At 37.5% G+C, this 22,634-nt stretch overlaps 1 protein-coding gene across 1 annotated transcript; it reads right to left on the minus strand.

The window, feature by feature from the left end:
- Positions 1-4,523: 4,523 nt before the first annotated feature.
- Positions 4,524-9,135, minus strand: LOC131167885 (glucan endo-1,3-beta-glucosidase 8-like). Its single transcript, XM_058126919.1, has 3 exons — positions 8,999-9,135; positions 7,590-8,692; positions 4,524-5,769 (listed from the first exon to the last, which is right to left on the minus strand). The coding sequence occupies exons 2-3, from the start codon at positions 7,952-7,954 to the stop codon at positions 4,671-4,673; spliced, it is 1,464 nt and encodes a 487-aa protein (XP_057982902.1). The 5' UTR covers positions 7,955-8,692; positions 8,999-9,135; the 3' UTR covers positions 4,524-4,670.
- Positions 9,136-22,634: the final 13,499 nt, after the last annotated feature.

A 22,634-nucleotide genomic window follows, 5' to 3' on the forward strand; every position in this document is an offset into this window, starting at 1 on the left:
TTACATTTTCATTTTAATATTCTATATAATCTATGAACTAAACATATATAACCTTAGTTCCCACCGGCCTAGCATTGAAATAATGCCCTAACAAAATAGCTACAGTAAATACCTTTGACAATTTTTTTTCCTTCATAAACTGCATTTAAAAGCAAGTGGTTTCGGTTTCTTGCATCATTAGTAAGTTTATGGGAATTTTTTTTTTAAGTGAAAAAATTTTAAAAATTATACATACTTTAGTAATTCATAACAACCATTAACTTATTTTGGGTCACAACTTTAACTATATATCATTAATAATAGTAAGTTTTTATTTATAATAATAGTAACTTATTTTAATAATAGTAAGTTTTTTCCTTCATAAATTGCGTTTAAAAGCAAGTGGTTTCTTGCATCATTAGTAAGTCTATGGGAATTTTTTTCTTTTAAGTGAAACAATTTTAAAAATTATACATACTTTAGTAATTCATAACCACCATTAACTTATTTTGGGATCACAACTTTAACTATATATCATTAAATTACGTTGCAAACCAAACACCCATTTAAGGTTTCTACCAAATTCGAGATTAAGAAAAATGTTTAAAATTTATACAATATTATAATTTTTTTTTACTTATATCTAATTTCATAGTTAAATTTTGTGATTTAAAATACAAAATTTATATTTGCATTATTTGTAATATCATAATTTAATACTTTTATTTAATAGCTATTTTTGAGATCATACCCTATCCATACTACATGATTTCTACTAGTATAAATAAATGAACACATATAAGAATTGGATAGTAAAAATCATTGAAGTGTCACAGGGCTTCTGACATATACATGCTTTAAAATAAATACATAAATCGATTCTACCTAAATCTTATTGTGTGTCAATTAACTATTATGGTTTTAATATTCTGTAATTTAAACATTTCTTTAAGATCTTTTACCAATACATATTTCTATCTGCACCACGTAAAAAAGTACAAATATTGTAAATTGAACAAAAATATTCTCATCTTTAAAATATTAAAATTATTTTTAAAAAATAATTTAATCTAAATAAGATAAAATTGCATTTTGCAAGCCTATTGAGTTTAGAGAATGAAAGCAAATTTATATTTAGCCAATAAAATAACAGCATGATAAAATTTTTAAATAAAGAAAGTATATTATTAAAAACTACATAATAAATTAACCTTTAAACTGTCTCTTTAAAATTATTGCCATTTAAACTGTAGTATAAATGGGAATATTTTGAGTTGTAAAAGACAAACATTAAGAATAAAATTAGTATATCTTTCAATAATAAATTTAATTTATCTGGAAATATTTTTTCAAAACCACTCATTCCATTGCTCATACAAATGCACTATAAATTGAGTTAATATATCTGCATACACCTACAATTCTGAAATGTACTTTTGGTTTTTGGCCTCAAATTTTGAATACCGTATTTAATATCACAATCACATAAACAACATGCATTTAGAATTTTAATTTTTACTATATCAAACAAACATGCTAAAGAACATAAAAATACAAGAATGATTATATAATTTGGCACAAAAATTTGATGCATATTTTTGTTTGGGCAGTATGATAAAAAATATAATTGAATACAAAAAAAAACCCTAACCTTAAATAAAGGCGTTTCTGAACGAAGCCTTTTGAACAAACTTAAATTCAATGGTTAGCCACAACGGTTATCCGATTATCATACCAGCTATTCGATCAAATAAATTAATTTAAATTTTATGAACAAACTTAAATCTCAGAATGTGTCTTACCTCATTTCCTCGACTTTATATATGCACGCCCTCAATGGTTAGCCACAACGGTCACCTGCGCTCGTTTGGCCTTGTCTCCTTCAACGGTAACCTGCTGCTCCTCCCCGTCTCTTTGCAAAAGGTGCGTACTCCCCGTGAAGACAATGGAAGGAGGAAGGGCTGGGTAATGGCTGAAGCCAATCTCGTTGGTTCATCCAGCGAGATTTGCCACGTGTCGATCGCCGAATGGATGGACATTAAATGTGCGAAGCAAATCTCACTGGATGAACCAGCGAGATTTGCCACGCGTTGAACGCCGGTTGGATGTCCTTTAAGTATCCGAAACTAGCGAGATTTGCCACACGTCAAGGCTAGCATGTTTTATCAACTAAAAATCTTTGGAGTAGCGAGATTTACTAGCGTCCACATGAGTATCGTCTTTCAAAAGAAAATCTCGCTATTCCAAGTAGCGAGATTACGTAAGAGTCATTTTAAAAAATATTTCTCAGAATGTAGTATTATTTAATATATTTTTATTAAAAAAGGTTAAAACGGAAAAAAACTCAACAAAAATCACCTCCTGTTCTCTTTTTACGTTTCAATAATTGATGACAGGCATCTTTGGGAAAGTGGTGCAAAAGAAACAGAGTGGGGACTGATTGGCCGTGGCAGGACAAACTCTAATTTCTTTAGAAAATTTCCCTTCCCCGCTCGCTCCTTTTGAAATTTGAAACTTTGAAATTGTCAGTGTGAACCCATTGAGTTGGTTGGTTGGCTGGTTGTGTTGCCACTGCCAATGGCCATCACCACCCACCTCCACACTTCCCCCAACCACACCCCACACCCCCCCCCCCCCCCCCCCAAATTGTCAGTGTGAACCCATTTAGTTGTTTGGTTGGCTGGTTGTGTTGCCACTGCCAATGCCCATCACCACCCACCTCCACACTTGCCCCCCCCCCCCCCCCCCCCCCATCTCTTACTTATGCAAATCGTTGATTACTTGATTAAAATAACACAAGTCGCTTTCGAAACTTATCATTCCATTGATTAAATCACTAACACAAGAGTCCAATTCAACTCATTCATAAACAGCTTTTACTTTTTTTTTTCTTGCATCCGTTGATTCCACCTTGAAGATTTAAAATTACAATTCTGAATTCACTTAGTTCTTTTTTTAAAGAAAAATGTTTTATTCGTTTTGATTCACCAACCATCTAGATTATTAAAATATGATTATTATATGTCAGTGTTCTACTGTAACAACATTACGTTTGTTATTGAAAAATAATCACAAATGGATTTGAAAATTTATTTTACTTATATTCAGTTATAAGGGGGGGCAAATTAATAGGGACAAACTTCGGGAGGAGGTAATAAAAATTAAAAAATTAATCTTATTTCTAACTTGATATTTTAATTTAGGTTGCATTCAATAATAAGGGGTACAAATCAATACCTACTGATGGCTGTAATCAGACATTTTTCAATAAAATAATCTTGCTTGACATTCAAATTTAGGCTCCATTCGATAATAAGATGGCCAAACTTTGGGTGAATTGATGCTGGTAATTGAATACAATCTGAAAATTTATTTTATTTCTAACTTGACATTTAAATTTAGGCTGCATCCCATAATAAGCGAAACAAATCAATGAGGGGCGAACTTTGGGGGAACTGATGGTGGTAATCAAATATTTTTTATTTTTCTGAAGCAAAAATTTTACCTGTTCAACGGTGAGCATTACCATTCAATCTCCTTTGGAAGCCAAATGCTACCAACTACAGCACACCAGCTGCTAGTAAGCTGCTGGTGAATCCCACGATCAAATTCCTTTACCTTATGTTTGGAGATATGGATTTATATTGATTTTGCTTAAGATGTAGTATAAAGTTGTATTAATATTTTTTCAAATTTATGCAAATTCAAATCTAAAATCTAAAACCATACTCCCAAACACAGCATTATTCTCCTTCGTTCTCATTTTCTTTGCTTTTATCAAGTAGTTTGAGAGGAGAGGGCCATCCCACAGTTTTCTATCAGAAGGCCTTCTGTTATTGAGGGAAAGATGTTTTACAGAGGACGGACGCCTGAGTGGTGCACAGCAACTCTGTTCTTAGGAATGGGATGAGAAAGGAAGGAGTGAAAGAAAACAGGGAAAAAAAAAAAATAAAGAAATCAACAAAGTTGACATTGTTTAGCAAAATAATGTTCTTTATGAGGTTAGATGGCCATAACATAACGGTGAAAATATTACAATATGTACACACTTTACCCTCATTGGCAATAAATGCTTTCTACATGTTCTCTGAAAGGTTAAATGTTGCAGACTCAACGAAATGGGGCTGAAATCATGGCAATTAGGCAAAGAGTTTGGATTGCTTTGCTCACACTCAGTTGAGTTGAGGCCTGAGGGCGAGGATGAAGTCCATGATTTAAAGTGATTTACCATGTCTATCTCATATAGGTAACACTAACAAACAATGGCAACAACCCTGGAAATGCAAAAAAAATATATCCAACAGTATAAATCAAACATAGGTCACAAGTTTCTCAGTATGTGCTTACTTCTTTAGATGTACACTGGTGGTATACATCCTGACACACAGTACATGTATGTACGTGAATGGTGATTATCCAGTCCAAGGTTCAGAAAAATTGAACTAGTCAAGCTGCCTCCCCGTAGAAGTAAAATCATGGTAATCCATTCTACTTTTAACCAAATCAGATTCTCAGTAATAACCCCACGACACAAAACCTTATGAATTGAAGGGCAAATCTTATGGACTTAGGGATTAATTGGGCTGACTTTATTGGATGAATCCAAAATGTGGCAACCCAATAAGTGTAATAATACAGTCAACAAAACAAATAAATAAATCATAGTGCGTACCCAGAATATCCACAGAAATCTATGGCAACAGAAATGTGAGTGCTGCCAGGAAAATGAGCAGCGAAGGCCCCACAACAGAGCAAGAGGAAGCAGCTATTTGAATGGTGAAATTGCAGTTTCCTGTTGAAATATTTTGCGTTGTCACCATGGCCAGACCTTGGAAGTTACAGCTCAGATCATCCTGATTCTGAAGCTGGTAGTACATGTTAAATGCATAGGAAGCATTCCCTTGAGTGTCCAAGCCATTGCAAGAGGATCCATAGCCAAGTGCCGTGCAGTCTGAGAAAGTGCAAGCATAATTGATGTTATCTGCAAGCTTGCTAAGGTCCTTCGCATTTGGATTAAACGTGCACCATTGCTGAGGGAGATACTTCACATCCTTTGCACCAACAAGAAGATTGTTTTGGCCTTGGCCTGAAAGATCCATTGGGAATTTGGGCTGCCCATCATACCTAAAGATCCCCCAGTGACGCTCAAAATTCCCCGGAGCAATGCTCTTGGCATCTTCATCAAGGAGTCCAAAAAGGTAAACTTCAATGCTCCCCGGGCGGAGAGGGGTGCCATTTTTCTTTCCTAGTCTTGGTAAAAGCCCATTATAAAACCTATATGCAGAGTTCGAGTTGGCATTCTTGTCCCCATCTGTAGGCCACCCAACCTCACCAACCAATATTTCCATGTCTCCATATCCAACTGCTTTCAAAGATGAAACCAAGGTGTCAAAGTTGGCATCGAAAACATTATCATATGAAATCCCATTATCAACAATCGGAGTGCTTCCCCCATCAAAGAAGGCATAGTTTATGGGGAAGTCATCGTTGCCGTAGAGACTTAAGAATGGGTAAATATTTACAGTGAACGGCGCATTGTTTTTGTTTAGGAACTGGACAATCTCAGTCATAAGGTCACTAATATCACTGCGGAACCTTCCTGCAGATGGTACGGGATTGCTGTCTGGGGACATGTATACATCGGCATTCAAGGGAACGGTGGCCTTTATGGAGTCTCCAACCCCAGCTTCATTGAGGGCATTTTGGATGTTCTGAAGTGCCGGCAAGGTGACATTCAAGAATGAACCATTGTATGATTTGAGGAAAGGCTCATTTCCTACTGCTACATATCTGCACAATGAGGAACATGATTGTGTAGGACAATTCTCAACAAACTTCCATTGTCAAAGCTAAATAACTTGAGTAACAAGAAGCAAAAAGGGTTAATGTAAATTGAATGGTGAAAGTAATGCATAAAAAATGGGTTCTTCAATTAAGGAAAAAAGCATTTGATGTTATTAAATTGTTATATATAATGACTTAGCATATTTAATTTAGCAATCATACTTAGAATTCCAATAGCAGTAGCCTAAAATAGAATAGGACAAGAACTTCCAAACTGTGGCTACAAAGCTTCGTCTCAAAGAATTTATAAATTTCCATTAGCGGTGTTCTGCACAATGCATGGGTGTATCTCAAATATTTTTGAGATACGCATGTTGCAGATGTACAAACTGTTATTCTTTATTAAGCATTCAACTTTATTATAAAAGGAGTCATTTATTGTGCAAGAGTGAACAATGTTTGTGTCTCCGCATGCATGCATGTGCCATAAAGAGAAAGTAGGATTCAAGTACAGGAAAAAATAAAGACGTGCAATTGAGCATGGATGTGCAAGGTAAAGAGTGGGGCATCACACAATCCGATGCCCTTTTCTGTGAGGGCAATCCATTAACAAGTTCCTTAAATTTCCCAGCAAAAGGAGAGAGTTCCACCCTAATTTCCAAGCACAGCTTTCTAAAAGTCAGAACCTTAACCACCAAGAGTTTCTTAACTGAATTTACCAGAAAGGTTAAGATATTCAACCGTCATTACTCTTAAGAAATCACCCAAGGATAATAACACAAAGGCCATTCACAGTAAAACTTATGCAATATCTTAGCCTAGACATTCAAAAGGATTGCCTTGCCTATTACTGTAATTATTACACGACAATTAACCAATTCTGATCATTAGAACCTAAAGACCACTGAAAGAAAAGAAATAAAGGCTCAAGCTTAAAAGCACAAAAATGGTGAAATTTAAAATAAAACTCACTTATCGAGACTGACTTGGTAATTTTTGTGAGTCGCTACTCATGCATAAATTTGATTATCAAATTAAATAAGAAATGAAACAAATTATTCAGCCCAAGAGAAGACAGTATAGCCTTCAAGATGAAGATATCCCAAAACCGCAGTTCCTTACCCACAACATGGATCAAAATTAGTATGAAATAGAATGACATCGCTACTAAGCACCCTGAAATATTTTTAAGTGGAAGTTTGTAAACATGAAACTGAGGGGCTCCGTTTGGATATTTTAAGAGACAAATGAAAGGGGGGAGAAAGTAAGAGAGAAAAATACAATTTACTAAAATATAGTGGAGAATTGAGAAAAAATAAAGGATATATGGCACGTAGAATGAAAATTTTATTCAGAGATTAAACACGAAAAAGGCGATTTCTTTCATATTTTCCTTTCATTTCATTCATGTTTTCCAGCTTTGAACCGGGGTCTAAATCTATAATTCAGTAGCAGTTGCTCCCAGATACGTGCATATAGCTTAACAAGTAAAACAGTAGTTGGCAAAACCCAGTGTTGGTGTAGTCAAGTTTGCTCGCGCGGAGATGAAAGGCAGAGAAATGAAGGAGAAAACAACTGACTTTCAGAAACAAATAAAATAAAGAAGAAGAAGAAGAAGAAGAGATGATACGCCCTTTCTCCCAAAAGTTGGGGGAAAAAAGAGCATTACTAATTCTATATTATTTAAAAGGGGCTAAACGAATCGAAGCAAGCAAGAAATCAAAAAGTAACTACAGAAGGGGAAAAAGAAAGAGCAACAATGTCAATTGAATAGAATAGAAAATGCGAACAGAAATGGGAGCGAAAGAGGGGGAAGTAGAACTGACTTGATTGTAACTCCTCCGTTGAAGTTGTAGCGGGTGACGTTTCGGCGGACCCACTGCTTGGCCCGATCGTAGTCGTTCATGACGGTGAGCTGGTCATTGGGGATGGCGATCATGACCTCAATGGCGGAGCCGGCGAGAGCAGACATGGTTGACTGGTCGGCGTCGAACAGCTTCACCTTCTGAAATCCATTGTCCTTCAGCAACTGAACCACCACCTTGGGCGGCAACTTCCGGTTCGCCATTGTTCCCCAGTTCACCCCTAGCCCCTCTACACAATACGCATCCCCACCCACAACAACAACCACCAGAGCCAGTAACCAAAGCCATCTGGGAAGGAAGCTGAAGACCCCATTTATTGTCGCCATTGAAATAAATTAGCTTCCTCCGATCTTTGGTGGGGAAAACAATGGGGGAGACCAAAAATCGCTTTTTGTTGGGTTTTTTTTCTTTCGCAGGCAGGGGAAGGGGAAATATGGGAACTCGGTTAAGGAGGCGGGGGATATATATATATATATATATTTTTATAATAAAAAAAATATTGTTCCTTCCCCGGCGAAGAAGAGGAGAGGAGCAGAAAAAAGAAATTAAAGCAACGGTTTAGGGAAGTGGTGGGGGCGGAGAACGGAGATGAGCGAAAAGGAAGCGATGTTCTCCCAAGAAAACTGAGATCGTGGGATGAGCAGTACTCCTGGTGCGCGTGGGCGGGCGGGTAAATAAATGCAAGTATGTGTGTTTTATTGTAGAAGGAAAACAGTACTTTATTTCATTTCAATTATAGCAAAGAAGGAACTAAGAATGACATAAATAAAAGAAATGAAGAAAAAGGAGGAAGGTAGCTTTATGCGGGTGAGAGTGGAATGGAAGGATGGCGAAGCAAATTTGTAGGTGGTATTGGGGGGTTACAGCAAAAAGAGAAGACGAAAAGAAGAAGACAGAATTCAAATGGTGGGCAAAAGGGGGCCAGCGAAGCTGGATGTCTTTCCAACAAAAAATCCAATCCCAAAATAAAAGAAAAATCCCAAATTAGAAGAGGAGAGATGCAGTCCAACACACCAAGTCGTAGATCTCTGAGTCTCCTGCACTGTTTCTCTTTTGTGTTATTTCTGTAATGACGATTAGATCAAGAGGTCCATCATTCACAAATATATCATCCCTTCAATCCTAAACATAAACAGAGAGGGGGCTACGCACAACTCAAACAATAAACTACGAGTATGAACAAAAAAAAAAAAAAAAAACAGAGAGAGGGGGGGGGGGGGGGGGAGAGGGAGAGGGAGAGAGAGAAGCAGCTGCAGATGCCGAAGCAAGAAGGGTGAAATTTACTTTTTTATTATATCAAAGAGAAAAACAACTATAATAAATGAAAGGAGAGAAGCAAAGAATAGGAAATTAGGATCTTTTCTGCTTACTTGCTTCATTTGTTGGCTTTTATTCTCTGTCAATTCTGGAATGAATGAATAGCCAAGTCAAGTTTGCCGAAAGGAGTTCAAAATCAATATCAATAACATGAATGAAAAAGAGTTGGTCTACCACAACACACACACATATGCAAGGGTGGTCTTTTACACACATAATTCTATTATTAAAAAGTAGATTTTCTTTTTCTTAACTGGTTTTTTAAGATTTTTAAATATATCATAACAATTTAAAAATATTTTAACTATATTCCTATCATTATCATAATTATTTTAAAAATATTTCTATAATTAATTATGAAAACTCTAAAAGTACTTTATAATTATTCAGCACTATTTTAAAATAATATTTTTAAAAATTAGTAATTTTTATATATTATTATATAAATTTTATTTATTTATTAATTTATTTTATTAAAAAAACTATTACTCAAAAGTTACGTACACGCGGCTACTATAGGGAGAGAGAGGAGGAGGAGGAGGGGGGACAGCCCCATGACGCCCTAATCTACTTCACTAGCATTATATTTTCCTTAGTTTGACTTAAGACATGGGACGGTGGCAGCAGTGGCATCTATAGTTCTATACGTACCAGGTGGCGGGAACGGCCGCCGAAAGTTTTTCTACTCCTAATGACATTTCATTTAAATTTATGGTACCAATTAAAACTTACCAAATACGATACCAATATAATTAAGGATTGTATTCAGTATAAATTCTAGCCATAACTGTTCACAAACTTCTAGATTAACTTGAAAAATTCTTAAAATCTAACTCTATTACTGGGTTTAGAAATACAAATTACAATTCTTGAACTCAAAATTTTGTATAGCTTTTGATCAAATTTAATACAATTCAATATTACATTTTATTTAACTATATGCAAATCCAAATCAAAAGAACTATTCCAAATGTGGAGATGATGTTCAAATTGTTGAATTATTTGTTGATTTTATTGTTAGTTTTCAAAATTAAAAAATTTTGAATTAATTCTCCAACACCTATAATTAAAATTAGTTGATGCTAATGGTTGACCAACGACCTCCTGTTTAAATCAAATTTGGATCTATGGTATATTGAGTCATTCATAACAATCGGGTCAACCCAATTTTAACCTATTAATTTAACAAGTTACATGAATTTGAATAAGATATCAACACGTTATCAGCCTATAAATTTTTTGAAATACTAAAGAGAAAAATAATAAATAATCAAACAAGTGTTGTCTTTTTGAAAATTTAATTCACATTTGTTGAAAATTCAAGAGAAAAATGATAAATATGAACTTTTCTAAAAATTTCAACTCATTTTTTTTGTTGAAATATTGAACAAAAATTTAAAATAAAATGGTGTATACTTATTGATAAGTGATTTACAACTCATTAACTAATTGAGTGGTTTCAGATTTATGTTTTACACACCCCGTTTATAAATGGGTCAATTAGAATCCAAACTCGTTTAAATCCTTTTAGCCTTCTTTTGGAAAGATTTAGGATGCATATTCCTATTGAGTGTAGCCTCTTTTCAAATGGTACAATCCTAAATATTATTATAGGGGGTGTTAATCTTGCCCTATCAAAACTACTAAAAATGTGGCTACAATAAAAGAAAGGGTTCATTTTCTCTACAATAAAACCTATAGATGGCTCTATTATTTGAACTTTATAAGGGTTTGTTGTGAATAGTGGCTCACATTCTAAAGGAAAGTATGAAGGAAATCAGGGTACAACAGTGCAGTAGGGCAATATTTCTATTCTCCCTGAAACCGTCGACGGTTTGGCTTGGGATAGCCAGTGCATATTTCAAATATTGAATAAATGGACATTAATATGGTTGAGTTACCGAGGGGGAACTTCTGAGGTGGCTTATATATACATAGAATACATTGTATATAGGGTGCCAAGAGAGTCAAGTGGGGTTGAGAGTATTATTAAGAGGGTTCTTGTATTGTTCTTGTAATTTACACAATAAGATAGTGAATTCTTATCGTTTACTCCCGTGGATGTAGGCATTGCTGAACCACGTATTTCCTGGTGTCATAGTTATTGTTATTGCTTTATTTACTTGTTGTGGTTATGGAATTGTTCTGTATTCACCATTTAGATTGCTGCATTGTGTGTTTGATCATTTACATATAAATATGCATTCTGTTGTGCATATTTGAGGGGTTTTTACACAATAATTGGTATTAGAGCATTGTTGTAATGAGCTTTGCATATTCATCTGCAAAATTTGACGTCGTCAAGTTTGAAGGAACTGAGAACTTCAGTTTGTGGTAGAGAATGGTGAAGGATTTTTTGGTGCAGCAAGGCATAGTGGAGGTTTTATATAGAATTCAACTGGAAATCATGGATAAATCAAGTTGGAATGAATTAGGGGCAACAATAGTATCAACGATCCGTCTATATTTGGCTGATGACGTGTTGTATCACGTCATGGATGAGGATTCTCAGGCATCAGTTTGGCGAAAACTGAAAAGTCGATATATGTCTAAGGGTCTGTCAAAATCTGCCAGTGTAGTGGAAGAAGATTTAGAATATAGTGATGGGGATATGCTATGTGTTTCATCAGGTTCGGAGTGCCTCATGGATGATTCTTGGATCCTAGATACTAGATGCTTTTATCACATGACAACAAATAGAACATGGTTTGACGCCTATAGGTCGGTTAATGCTGGTTTTATTTTGATAGGAAATGATATTTCATGCAAAATACTTGGTATTGGAAATGTCAAAATAAAAATGTATGGTGGTGTTGTAAGAACCATATGTATTGTAAGGCACGTACCAGGTTAAGGAGGAATGTAATTTAATTAGGCACTTTAGACTGTAATGAGTATAGTTACAAGTTTGAAGGTGAGGAAATGAAAGTGTGTGAAGGCAACTCAATGGTGATGAAAGGAGAAAAGGTAGCGGGAAATATCTATGCACTACAGGGTAAAACAAATTTTTTTTTTTTCACACAATAGCATGCCAATAATCATGATAACCATAAACATAATCCACCCAGACCCGTGGGTACTAAGGAATAAACCTGTCACATATCACTAACACCTTAGCAGCGAAAAACATACATCATATACATAACAAACCAACCGTCTAAATACTATACTAGAGTTTTACAAACCCATCATATAAATATACACACATCCCAAAATGATCATAAAGTTCCCTAGGGTTACTACCCAAAAACCCATCTGATCCTAGCATAGTGACTTACCCTTTTGGCAGGGTAGATCGGGCGACCACTAATGCTGCGGAGCTCTATCCACTCCTCTACTTGGATTCCTTGAAATGTTTTAGAGTTGGGGTGAGACACCTCTTAGTAAGGGAAATAAACTAATATTAGTGTGGCAACATGGGTATTTTCATGTGTCATAAGCATATACTGTATGTAAATTGTATCTATGAAAACTGTCTAATTTACTGAATAAACATATTTAAAAGTAACATACATGCCATGCTATATCTTTGTACGTGTAAATCATCTTATACAACTGTATAATATGTGAAATAAATCTCAGGATGGATAACTAGTTGGTGTTATGTATTACCCCCACATGATTGGGTTGTGCGGCCCAAAGGCGGGACCTAGCAATGGCTGACCAACCATGCTAGATAAAAAACTCTAATCTGTAAGTATGATGGGCCTGCCCCACCTGGTCCGGACTGCTAGGGGAACATCTCCAAACTACACTGAAGCCACATCGACTGCCACCTTACCACACTCTAATTGTGTGGTTGCACTATCATAATCTGAATATATATAGTTACGGTACCGTGCTCCTGAAAACTGAACTAAATTAAGCCATCCAGGTTCTGATATACTATGTTTCATATGCTGAACATAACTGTTTCATCATAATATCAAACATAATAATAATTTCATGAAAATATCATATCATACATCACGACCCTTGCGCTAGCATATCAAATCATATAAATTATGGCCTTTGCGTCTTTTCATATAAATTACGACCTTTGCGCCCACATATCATAAATTACGGCCCTTGCGCTGTTGCATTATAATATACTTTAAACATATTTCTATACTGTTTTTAACAATTTCCTGAAACAGTGATAGCTTGCTTATTCTGAAAACATAGCATTTTACTATTACATAAAATCATAAAATTCTATACCCATGGCACACAAAAGTAAATCATGTTCTACTTATAAAATTTGCACTAAAATCAGTTTCCTTGATTAAATGTATTAAAACAATTTCCTCTTAATAACAATAAATTTCCCAAACATAATTTTATGCTATACAAAATTTCCTAGAATAAAATGTCGTAAAATAGTAAATATTTTCATTAGAAACACTAACTTAATTTATTTCCTTACCTAGCTTATTGAGATGCCCATACAGTTCAATCCTGAGCCCGTGGCATTTCCAGCATAAAATCTACAATTTCCATTTCCCAAAAATATTCAACAGAATTCCAACATAATTCCATAAAACATTTCCTAGGTTCCCAATAACTTAAATAAATTGTTAAACTCCAAAATAATCAAATTACCTTGGTTTTCCTGAACTATCCCCGCAGGGTCCCGAAATTACACTTGTGGCGCTTACCTGAGCCCTGAATTCAATGATCCTAATTCAACCTTATAATGTCCAATATTTAACATTTTCAAATCTACAATAATTAAATAATAATTAGCCCCTTAATAACCCCTTAACCTAATTTTGGGATTATGCCTACGATGACCCCACGAGAAATCCACTCCGTTAGATTTGTAAAGAATCATCCCTAGATTCTCGTGGTGGTTTCTGATCGTTGATTGGGCTTAAGATTTACAAGAAATTAAGATAAAAGTGAGAATTGAGCTTACCCCAAGAGATATGCATACGCTGCTCCTATAACAAATCTGCTCTAGTAGAAATGTCGGTGGCAGAGAATGGAGTCCAGCGGTATTTTCTGATTTTTAATTGGGCGAAAATTAGTCGAGAAATTGAAGAGAGTGAGAGAGAGACAGAGACGAGAGAGAGAGAGAGAGAGAGCATGAGAAATTATAGAGGGGGTATGTGCAGGAAGAAGGGAAAAAGGGGTGGTGTCTAAATTCTTTAGAATCCAATTGAGATGCTTCCTTCAGGAAGCTTTATATATATATATATACACACACACATATATATCTAATGTATATTATATTATTATTTAATTAATAATAATAATTAATTGATATATTTTTTTATTCCCAAGCCTATCACTTTCTAGGGCATTACATTCTCCCCTCCTTATAAAAATTTCATCTTCGAAATTTTCTATTCATCACCTTTTCATCTTCATAGGAAAACACCCCAATTTTATTAATTACCCTCACTTATGGTGGAGGAATACCATGGTTACAAAGAGGGTTCTGGGAGATTACAACTATTCAAAATTCTCCCAAAGTCATTCACGTTCCAAAACTAAAAACTCTATCTATCTTACGTTATACTATACAAATCAAAATACACAGTATTGTTCACTTTATTCTGACTGGCTTAACTCTAAACTCCACTGAATAAGTATGGATATCTCTGGCGCATCTGATCCTCTAATTCCCAGGAAGCCTCCTCAACGGCATGATTGCGCTATAAAACTTTTACCAGTGGAATCTTCTTTGTGTGTAACTTCTGTTCTTTCCAGTCAAGAATCTGCACTGACACTTTTTCATAAGTCAAGGTATCACCAAACTTCAATGCTTCATAATTAATTATATGGGAGGGGTCTGGGATGTATTTCCTCAACATCGAAACGTGAAATACATCATGTATTCTAGATAAAGCAGGTGGTAAAGCCAGTCTAAAGGCAACTGGACCCACTCGCTCAAGAATCTCAAATGACCCAATATACCTAGGGTTCAACTTACCCTTCCTCCCAAATCTCATAATCCCCTTCAATGGTGCCACCTTCAGGAATGTATGATCCCCTGTGTCAAACTCTAACTCTCGTTTGCGAGTATCAACATAACTCTTTTGCCGGTTCTACACTATACTGATTTTGTCTCTAATGAGTCTGACTTTATCTTGAGTCTGCTGAATCAGCTTTGGTCCTAATAGCCCTCTCTCTCCCATCTCATCCCAATATAATGGGGATTGGCACCTCCTGCCATACAATGCCTTGTATAGTGCCATCCTGATGCTGGTCTGAAAGCTGTTATTGTAGGCAAACTCAATCAGTGACATATATTGTACCCAACTGCCTTCAAAGTCTAGGACGCATGCTCGCAACATGTCCTCTAAAGTCTGTATCACCCTCTCCGTCTGCCCATCTAACTGAGGATGAAACGCTGTGCTGAAGGATAACTGAGAACCCATGGCTCCTTGCAAACTCCTCTAGAAACGGGATGTGAACCGTAGGTCTCGATCTGATACTATAGAGACAGGAACATCGTGAATTCTAACTATCTCCCGAATATACAACTCTGCCAATCTATCAGTGGAGTAATTAACTCGGAAGGGAAGAAAGTGGGCAGTCTTCGTTAGTTTATCAATGACCACCCAGATGGCGTCTGGTTTCTGCTGTACCAGCAATAGTCCCGTGACAAAATGCATCGATATATGATCCCACTTCCACACGGGAATAGGAAGTGGCTGCAACTGTCCCTCCGGTCTTTGGTGCTCAGCCTTTACCTACTGGCACATCATACATTGTCCTACAAACTTGGCTATCTCCCTTTTCATGCCACTCCACCAGAATGATTCCCGAAGATCTCTATACATCTTAGTACTACCCGGATGAATAGTATATAGAGATCTGTGTGTTTCTTCCAAAATAACCTTCTTAATCTTAGGATCGACGGGTACACACAATTTAGTATGAAACCTCAACGCTTCGTCATTGAAAATATTGAAATCTGCCTCTTGACCGTCTCGTACTTTCTTTATAAGCTCAACTAATTCTACATCATCTTTCTGAGCTGCTTTAATTCTGTCTTGTAAAGTCGGCTGTAAAATCAGATTGGCGATAAACGCCTGATGATCACCCTCCACCAACTCTACATCGAACCTCTCTAGATCCATCTAGATCGGGTGCTATATTTCCACTACAGCTACTGATGAATCCACTGACTTTCGGCTCAAAGCGTTGGCCACCATATTTGTCTTCCCTGAATGGTAGTTGATGGTGCAATCATAATCCTTAATCAATTCCAACCACCTTCTATGTCTCATATTCAACGCTTTCTGTGAGAAGAAATACTTCAGGCTTTTGTGGTCGGTAAATATCTCACACCTAGTCCTGTACAGATAATGCCTCCATATCTTCAGTGCGTGGACTATTGCCGCTAGTTCAAAATCATGCACGAGATAGTTCTTCTCATATTCTTTAAGATGCCTGAATACATAAGCAATAACTCTCCCATGTTGCATTAACACGCACCCAAGTCCTCTCTAGGACGCATCACTGTATATGACAAACCCATCATCCTCTGATGGAATGGCTAACACTGGAGTAGTAATCAACTGCTGCTTCAGCTCTTGGATGCTCTGCTTATACTCATCGGACCATTCAGACCTCACATTCTTCTTCATGAGTTGTGTCAAAGGGCCTGATAATGCTGAGAACCCCTAAACAAATCGACGGTAATAACCTGCCAGCCCTAAGAAACTCCTGATTTCCTGAATGTTCTTTGGCCTGGCCCACTTCACAATTGCATCAATCTTGTTGGGATCCACTGAAATTCCATCACCTGAGATAATGTGCCCCAGAAACGCCACCTTCTCTAACTAGAATTTGCATTTACTAAACTTAGCATACAAAATATTTTCCCTAAGTGCTGGAGTACCAACCGTAAGTATGCCTCATGCTCCTTAAAGTTCCTCAAATAGATCTGTATATCATCTATAAAACCACTACAAACTAGTCCAACTACTAATCGAACACCCAATTCATCAGATCCATAAATGGTACCGAGGCATTAGCCAAACCAAACAGCATCACGAGAAACTTGTAGTGCTCATATTTGGTCCTGAAAGCTGTCTTCGACACATCCTCCACTTTAACTTTCATTTGGTGATAACCTGACCGGAGGTCAATCTTAGAATAAACTTGAGTCCCTTGGAATTGATCAAATAAATCATCGATTCTGAGAAAATGATATTTATTCTTTATCGTCACTTTATTTATCTCTCGGTAATTGATACACATCCTCATGGTCCTATGCTTCTTCTTTACGAATTACACCGGTGCTCTCCAAGGCGACACACTGGGTCTGATAAATCATTTATCTAACAGCCCCTGCAACTGAACTTTTAACTCCTTCAAATCAACTGGTGTAATAACCCCAAAAAGAGATATAGAAGATTATTGGAGTGATTCCTAAAAAAATAAAAATAAAAATAAAATAATAATTAATTAATTAATTAATCTAATTTATAAAAAAAGAAAAAATAACTAAAATTTATTTTTATTTTTATTAATAAAATTTATTATTATTAATATTACTTATTATTATTATTATAAATCTTCAGGATCCTTCCTAAAGGAAGGATCAGAGAAGGAACAAAAAAAAAAAAATTTTCAGAAGGGAGCTGCGCCAGCCCCCCCTGTACTCTCTCTCTCTCCTCTCATTCTCTCTCCCTCTCTCCTCAATTTCATGATGAATTTTTGCCCGATTGAAAATTGGGAGATACCGTTGGACTCCATTCTCCGCTGCCGTCATTTCTACTGGAGCAGATCGGTGATAGGAGCAGCGTAGACGTATATCCTGGGGTAAGCCAATTTCCCATTTTTTTTTTAATTTCTTGCAAATTATAAGCCCAATTGACGAATGGACACCACCACGAGAATCTAGGGATGATTCTTTACAAGTCTAGCGGGACAAAATTCTCGTGGGGTCGTAATGGGCAAAACCCCAAATTTGGGGTACGAGAGTTATTAAAGGGTTTATTTTTAATTAATTATGATTAATTTAGAGATGCTAAAATGTTGAGCATCTGAAGTTAAAATGATGAGAATATTTCTAATGAATTGAATTAAGATATACTGAAATATGATTGATGATATGTCAATACCGCATAATAATTGCGGGTGGGTGGTACTCCTTTCCTACTGATGTCGTTGGAGAGGTATGCTTAGTAGGGAGATTGTGTGTATGAAGTTCCTATTGATGCAGTTGGGGAGGTATGCTCAGTATGAAAATTGTGTTGTGAAGTTCCTACTGATGCCGTTGGGAAGGTATGCTCAGTATGGAAATTGTGTTGTGAAATTCCTACTGATGTCGTTGGGGAGGTATGCTCAGTATGGAGACTGTGAGTGTGTCTGTGAAGTTTCTACTGATGCCGTTAGGGAGGTATGCCTAGTATGGAAATTGTGTTATGAGATTCCTACTGATACCATTAGGGAGGTATGCTCAGTATGGAAATCGTGAATGTGTTGAGAATTGGAATTATGTGATCTAATGTATAACGTAATGTACATAAATGTGAATTTATGTATACATAGAAATGTAATGAGTTAAAATGGGAAATGATTATGAAAAATGAAAGAGTGTGTGTTTTATAAAATAAATAATTGAGGCGAAGTGAAACTTTCCGCTTGAGGGCTTATTGTAGGGGTGAGCATAATTCGGTGAAAACCGAATTAATCAGCCGAAATTGGTCAGCTCGGTTTCAGTAACAAATCTGGTTCGGTCGGTTCGGTTAAAATTATACAAACTTTTGGTTAATCGGTTTCGGTTCGGTTAATGGTTAAAAAAATATCGGTTAACTAGTTAACTGAATTACTAATAGTTTCCATTTTTAATATAATTTATAATAGGGTGGTTCGTGGTCGGGCAGGGCAATGAACTGAGTGAAGTGTGACTGTGTGAACACTGAACAACTGCAACAACAGTCGGGCGACTCGGGGCCTCGGGCTTGGCCGCTGCCCGCTTGGGGCTTAGGGCTGGGGGGAAAAAAGGCTTCGTTCACAACTTCACACTTCACACTCACAGACTCACAGTGGGGAATCTGGGGATTGTCGGATTGGGGATTAGAGTTAGGGTTTCTCACTTTCTTAGTTTCTCTGCGCTTTGCGCCTTTGCCGAGTGCCGATCTGCCCCACATAGCGCATACCCACAGGCCGCAACTCTCTTGCCTCTCCATCGGACTAGTGGACCACCTCTCGGAGTTGGCAAATCCCCTCTGGCCTCTTCTAGTCTTCGGAAGCTCGGCTCTCTAGACTCCACAGTCCAGCCTCTCGTCTCGGTCCTTAGCGTCTCAGACTCTCAGCCACCAGCTCGCCGTGCAAACCCAGACCCCAGTAACTCTTCCTCTTCTCCTCCTCCGCCTCTTCTTCTTCTTCTTCTTCTTCTTCTTCTTCTTCTTCTTCTTCTTCTTCTTCTTTTGTTCCACTTTTGTTATTATATTTATTTTTGTTTTAAATAATTTTAGTTGAAGTCGGTTAAAATCGGTTAACCAAATTACCCGTTCGGGTAATTCGGTCGGGTTCGGTTCGGTGTCCTCCTCTAATTCGGTCGGTTCGGTTAATGATTTTATTTAACCAAATTTTTTGGTTAATTCGGTTAATTACCCAAATTTGGCCGAACCGACCGTTTGCTCACCCCTAGCTTACTGAGTAAGGTGAGTGCCCTGATAGGTATCAGATGTGGCAATTCCTGACTGCATAACGTGTTAGGGCAGAGGGAAGCTACCTGTATGGGTGGGCAATCTTCCCTATTCTCAGGAACTTTGCGAGTAATTATGTGTGTTGGAAATGAATAAACTTGAGAAATGGTTTTAAAGCTTATAAAAGCTTGTGTTGTATATCTATATGATTATGTGAATGTGAAAATCAGTGCATTTTCTCAGATGAAACGATGGTTTGAAAAGTAAAGTGTATTATAACTGAACTCATATGACCACATACTGTAAATAATTTATTCCTTCTTACTGAGATGTGTCTCACCCAAATTATTTAAATTTTTCAAGGAACAGAGACTGACCGGATGATAGAGCTTCATAATAGTAGGGAGCTGGAACCCTAATATACAAGGTGAGTTTGAACTAGGGATGTGTGATTCGCTAGGGTTGTATCATTTTTGGGTATGTGATGGTATTGTAAAAATATGTATGTTAATACTCTGGGTATTGTATTCTGGATAATATAATTATACTATCTTCTAGTGTTAGGTTGTATAAATAAAATGACTTTTTACCCGGTACACAATGCGGGTTAGGAAGTATGAATGATAGTAAGATTGTTGACGTGGCCGATTTATGGATGTTGTCGAAGATGAGTGATTATTTATTTATTATTGAGGAAAAAAAATGTACAAAAATCAGGGCGTCATGGTTTGAAATTAGAGCCTAGGTTGCTAGGTTATATAGACTTTCGTAAACAGCGGAATACAATACCAGAGTATAGGAGTGGATTTTGAGGAAAATAGGAGATGGGTAGATTGAAATATGAGTTAGTGGTTGTTCGAGGATAAGGTAAGAATTTAGGGTTCTATCTTGCGGGTTAGAGATAGGAGTACTGGGGTTGTTTCTATGTTTTTCCTAGGGTGACGATTTCAGGAAAACCATGGATACTATCTTTGGATCTTGATTAAGAGTGGTAGGATTGAATCTTAAATGGTGATTATGGATGTGGAGATAAATGGTCATAGAAGAGTAATTTATGAATTATAGTAGTGTATTGGTTGGGTGATAGTAATTGTATGCTGAGATTAGTTGTTACCTTTGCAAGATGGATCCGGTGAACAGTAACACGAATGCGGGAGGTGATGGAGTAGGACCTTCCAGTATGGGTGGTGCAGACCCTGACGCGGTATTGCGTAGCATCACTCGGAAGGTGATGGCTGAGAAGGGCAGGAGCTCGGGGGAGCGAAGCTGAATGATCGAGCAGTTCACGTGTATGCGACCCCCATCTTTCGCTAGAGGAGCAGACCCACTGGTAGCAAAGAACTGAGTTCAGGACATAGAGGACATACTGGTAGTCCTCTCATGTACAGACAAGCAGATGGTGTTATTTTCCACATTTAAATTGATCGGGGAGGCAAAGTGGTGGTGGAGGTTCGTGAGAGTACTGGAGGAGCAGAGGTCGGATCCTATAGCAATGACATGGAGTTGTTTTAGGGAGATTTTATTCAAGCGGTACTTTCCCACTACGGTCAAGAGTGCGAAGGCGTCAGAGTTTCTGTATCTGACACAGGGGTCTATGACGGTACAACAGTACACAACGAGGTTTGTTAAGCTGTCCTGGTTCGCCCCGTATATGGTGCCAGATGAGGAGAAGAAGACGAGGAAGTTTGAGGAGGGCTTGAGACAGAATCTGTATGAGAAGGTGGTAGGTTTTCAAGCTTAGACTTTCTCAGAGATATTGGACAAGGCTGCGGTAATTGAGAGCAGCATACAGAGAGGCGCAGCAGCCCAGAGCTAGAGGAACAGGCCCGCACCATTTGATTTTCAGGCAGGGCCTAGTTGAGGATCGTGGAAGAGATATGATACCAGAGGAGGACAACAACAGGGAGGAGGAGAGCGAGCAGTACAGGGCAGACAGATGCTCCCTCCTTATCCCATATGTTTGAGGAGGCACTTAGGAGAGTGTCGAATGAGGGAGGTTGTCTGCTATCAGTGCCACTAGCCTAGGCATATCACGAGGAATTGTCAGGCACCTCCAGCAGTAGCGGCTGCTCCTCGACCATACAAAGGAGGCTATTAGGCACCTCGAGGTGGACAACATAGGAATACTACTCCGGCACTAGTGTATGCACTGACACCAGGAGATGCTGAGGTGGTAGGAGATGTGGTGACAAGTACTGTTTCAATACTGTCATTTAAAACTACTGTCTTGTTTGATTCTGGGGCGACTCATTCTTTTATCGCCCGAGAATATGTTAAATTGTGTGGGTTTGAGTCTTAGTAGTTAGATATTAGTTTTTCTGTTGCTACGCTGACTAGGGTTGTTGGGATATGTAGAAAGGTACTCAGGGACTGTCTAGTGGATATTTAGGGGAGGTCTTTGTTAACTAATCTAATGGTTTTAGATATGCATGGGTTTGAGGTAATTTTGGGAATGGACTGGCTAGCTGCCCACTATGTCAGCATTGAGTGCCATTAGAGGTAGGTAGTGTTCAGACCTCCAAAGGGACAGGAGTACATATTCGTGGGATCACGTGTGCACCCCCACCTCAGTTACTATCTATTATTCAGGCACGTAGATTGCTATCAGGGATATTTAGCCTTTGTGAAGGCGGTATCAGAAGGAGAGCTGAGAGTGGAGAAGATCCCAATGGTGAGGGAATTTTTTGATGTATTTCTCGAGGATTTGCTAGGACAACCTCCTAATCATGAGGTAGAGTTTGTTATTGATCCGGTTCCGAGGACAGCGTAGATTTCGAAGGCGCTATATAGAATGGCACTAGTAGAGTTGAAAGAATTGAAAGAGCAGTTGCAGGAGCTATTAGGTAAGGGATTTGTTTGGCCCAGTGTGTCGCCCTGGGGAGCACCGATTTTGTTTATGAGGAATAAGGATGGCTCAATGAGGTTGTGCATTGACTATCGGGAAATAAACAAAGTGACTATCAAGAATAAAGACCCGCTCCCGCATATCGATGATTTGTTTGACCAGTTACTAGGGACACAGATCTTTTCGAAGATATATTTACACTCCGGGTACCATCAGGTGAAAGTCAGAGCAGAAGATGTTTCGAAGACG

Source organism: Malania oleifera, chromosome 11 (assembly GCF_029873635.1).
Source record: "Malania oleifera isolate guangnan ecotype guangnan chromosome 11, ASM2987363v1, whole genome shotgun sequence".
NCBI classification, from domain to species: Eukaryota; Viridiplantae; Streptophyta; class Magnoliopsida; order Santalales; family Ximeniaceae; genus Malania; species Malania oleifera.

Coding starts and splice junctions, on each gene's coding strand:
- LOC131167885 (XM_058126919.1), bottom strand. CDS start 7,954: ATGGCGACAATAAATGGGGTCTTCAGCTTCCTTCCCAGATGGCTTTGG. Junction 5,770..7,589: donor AACGGAGGAGTTACAATCAA/GTCAGTTCTACT, acceptor CTCATTGTGCAG/ATATGTAGCAGTAGGAAATG.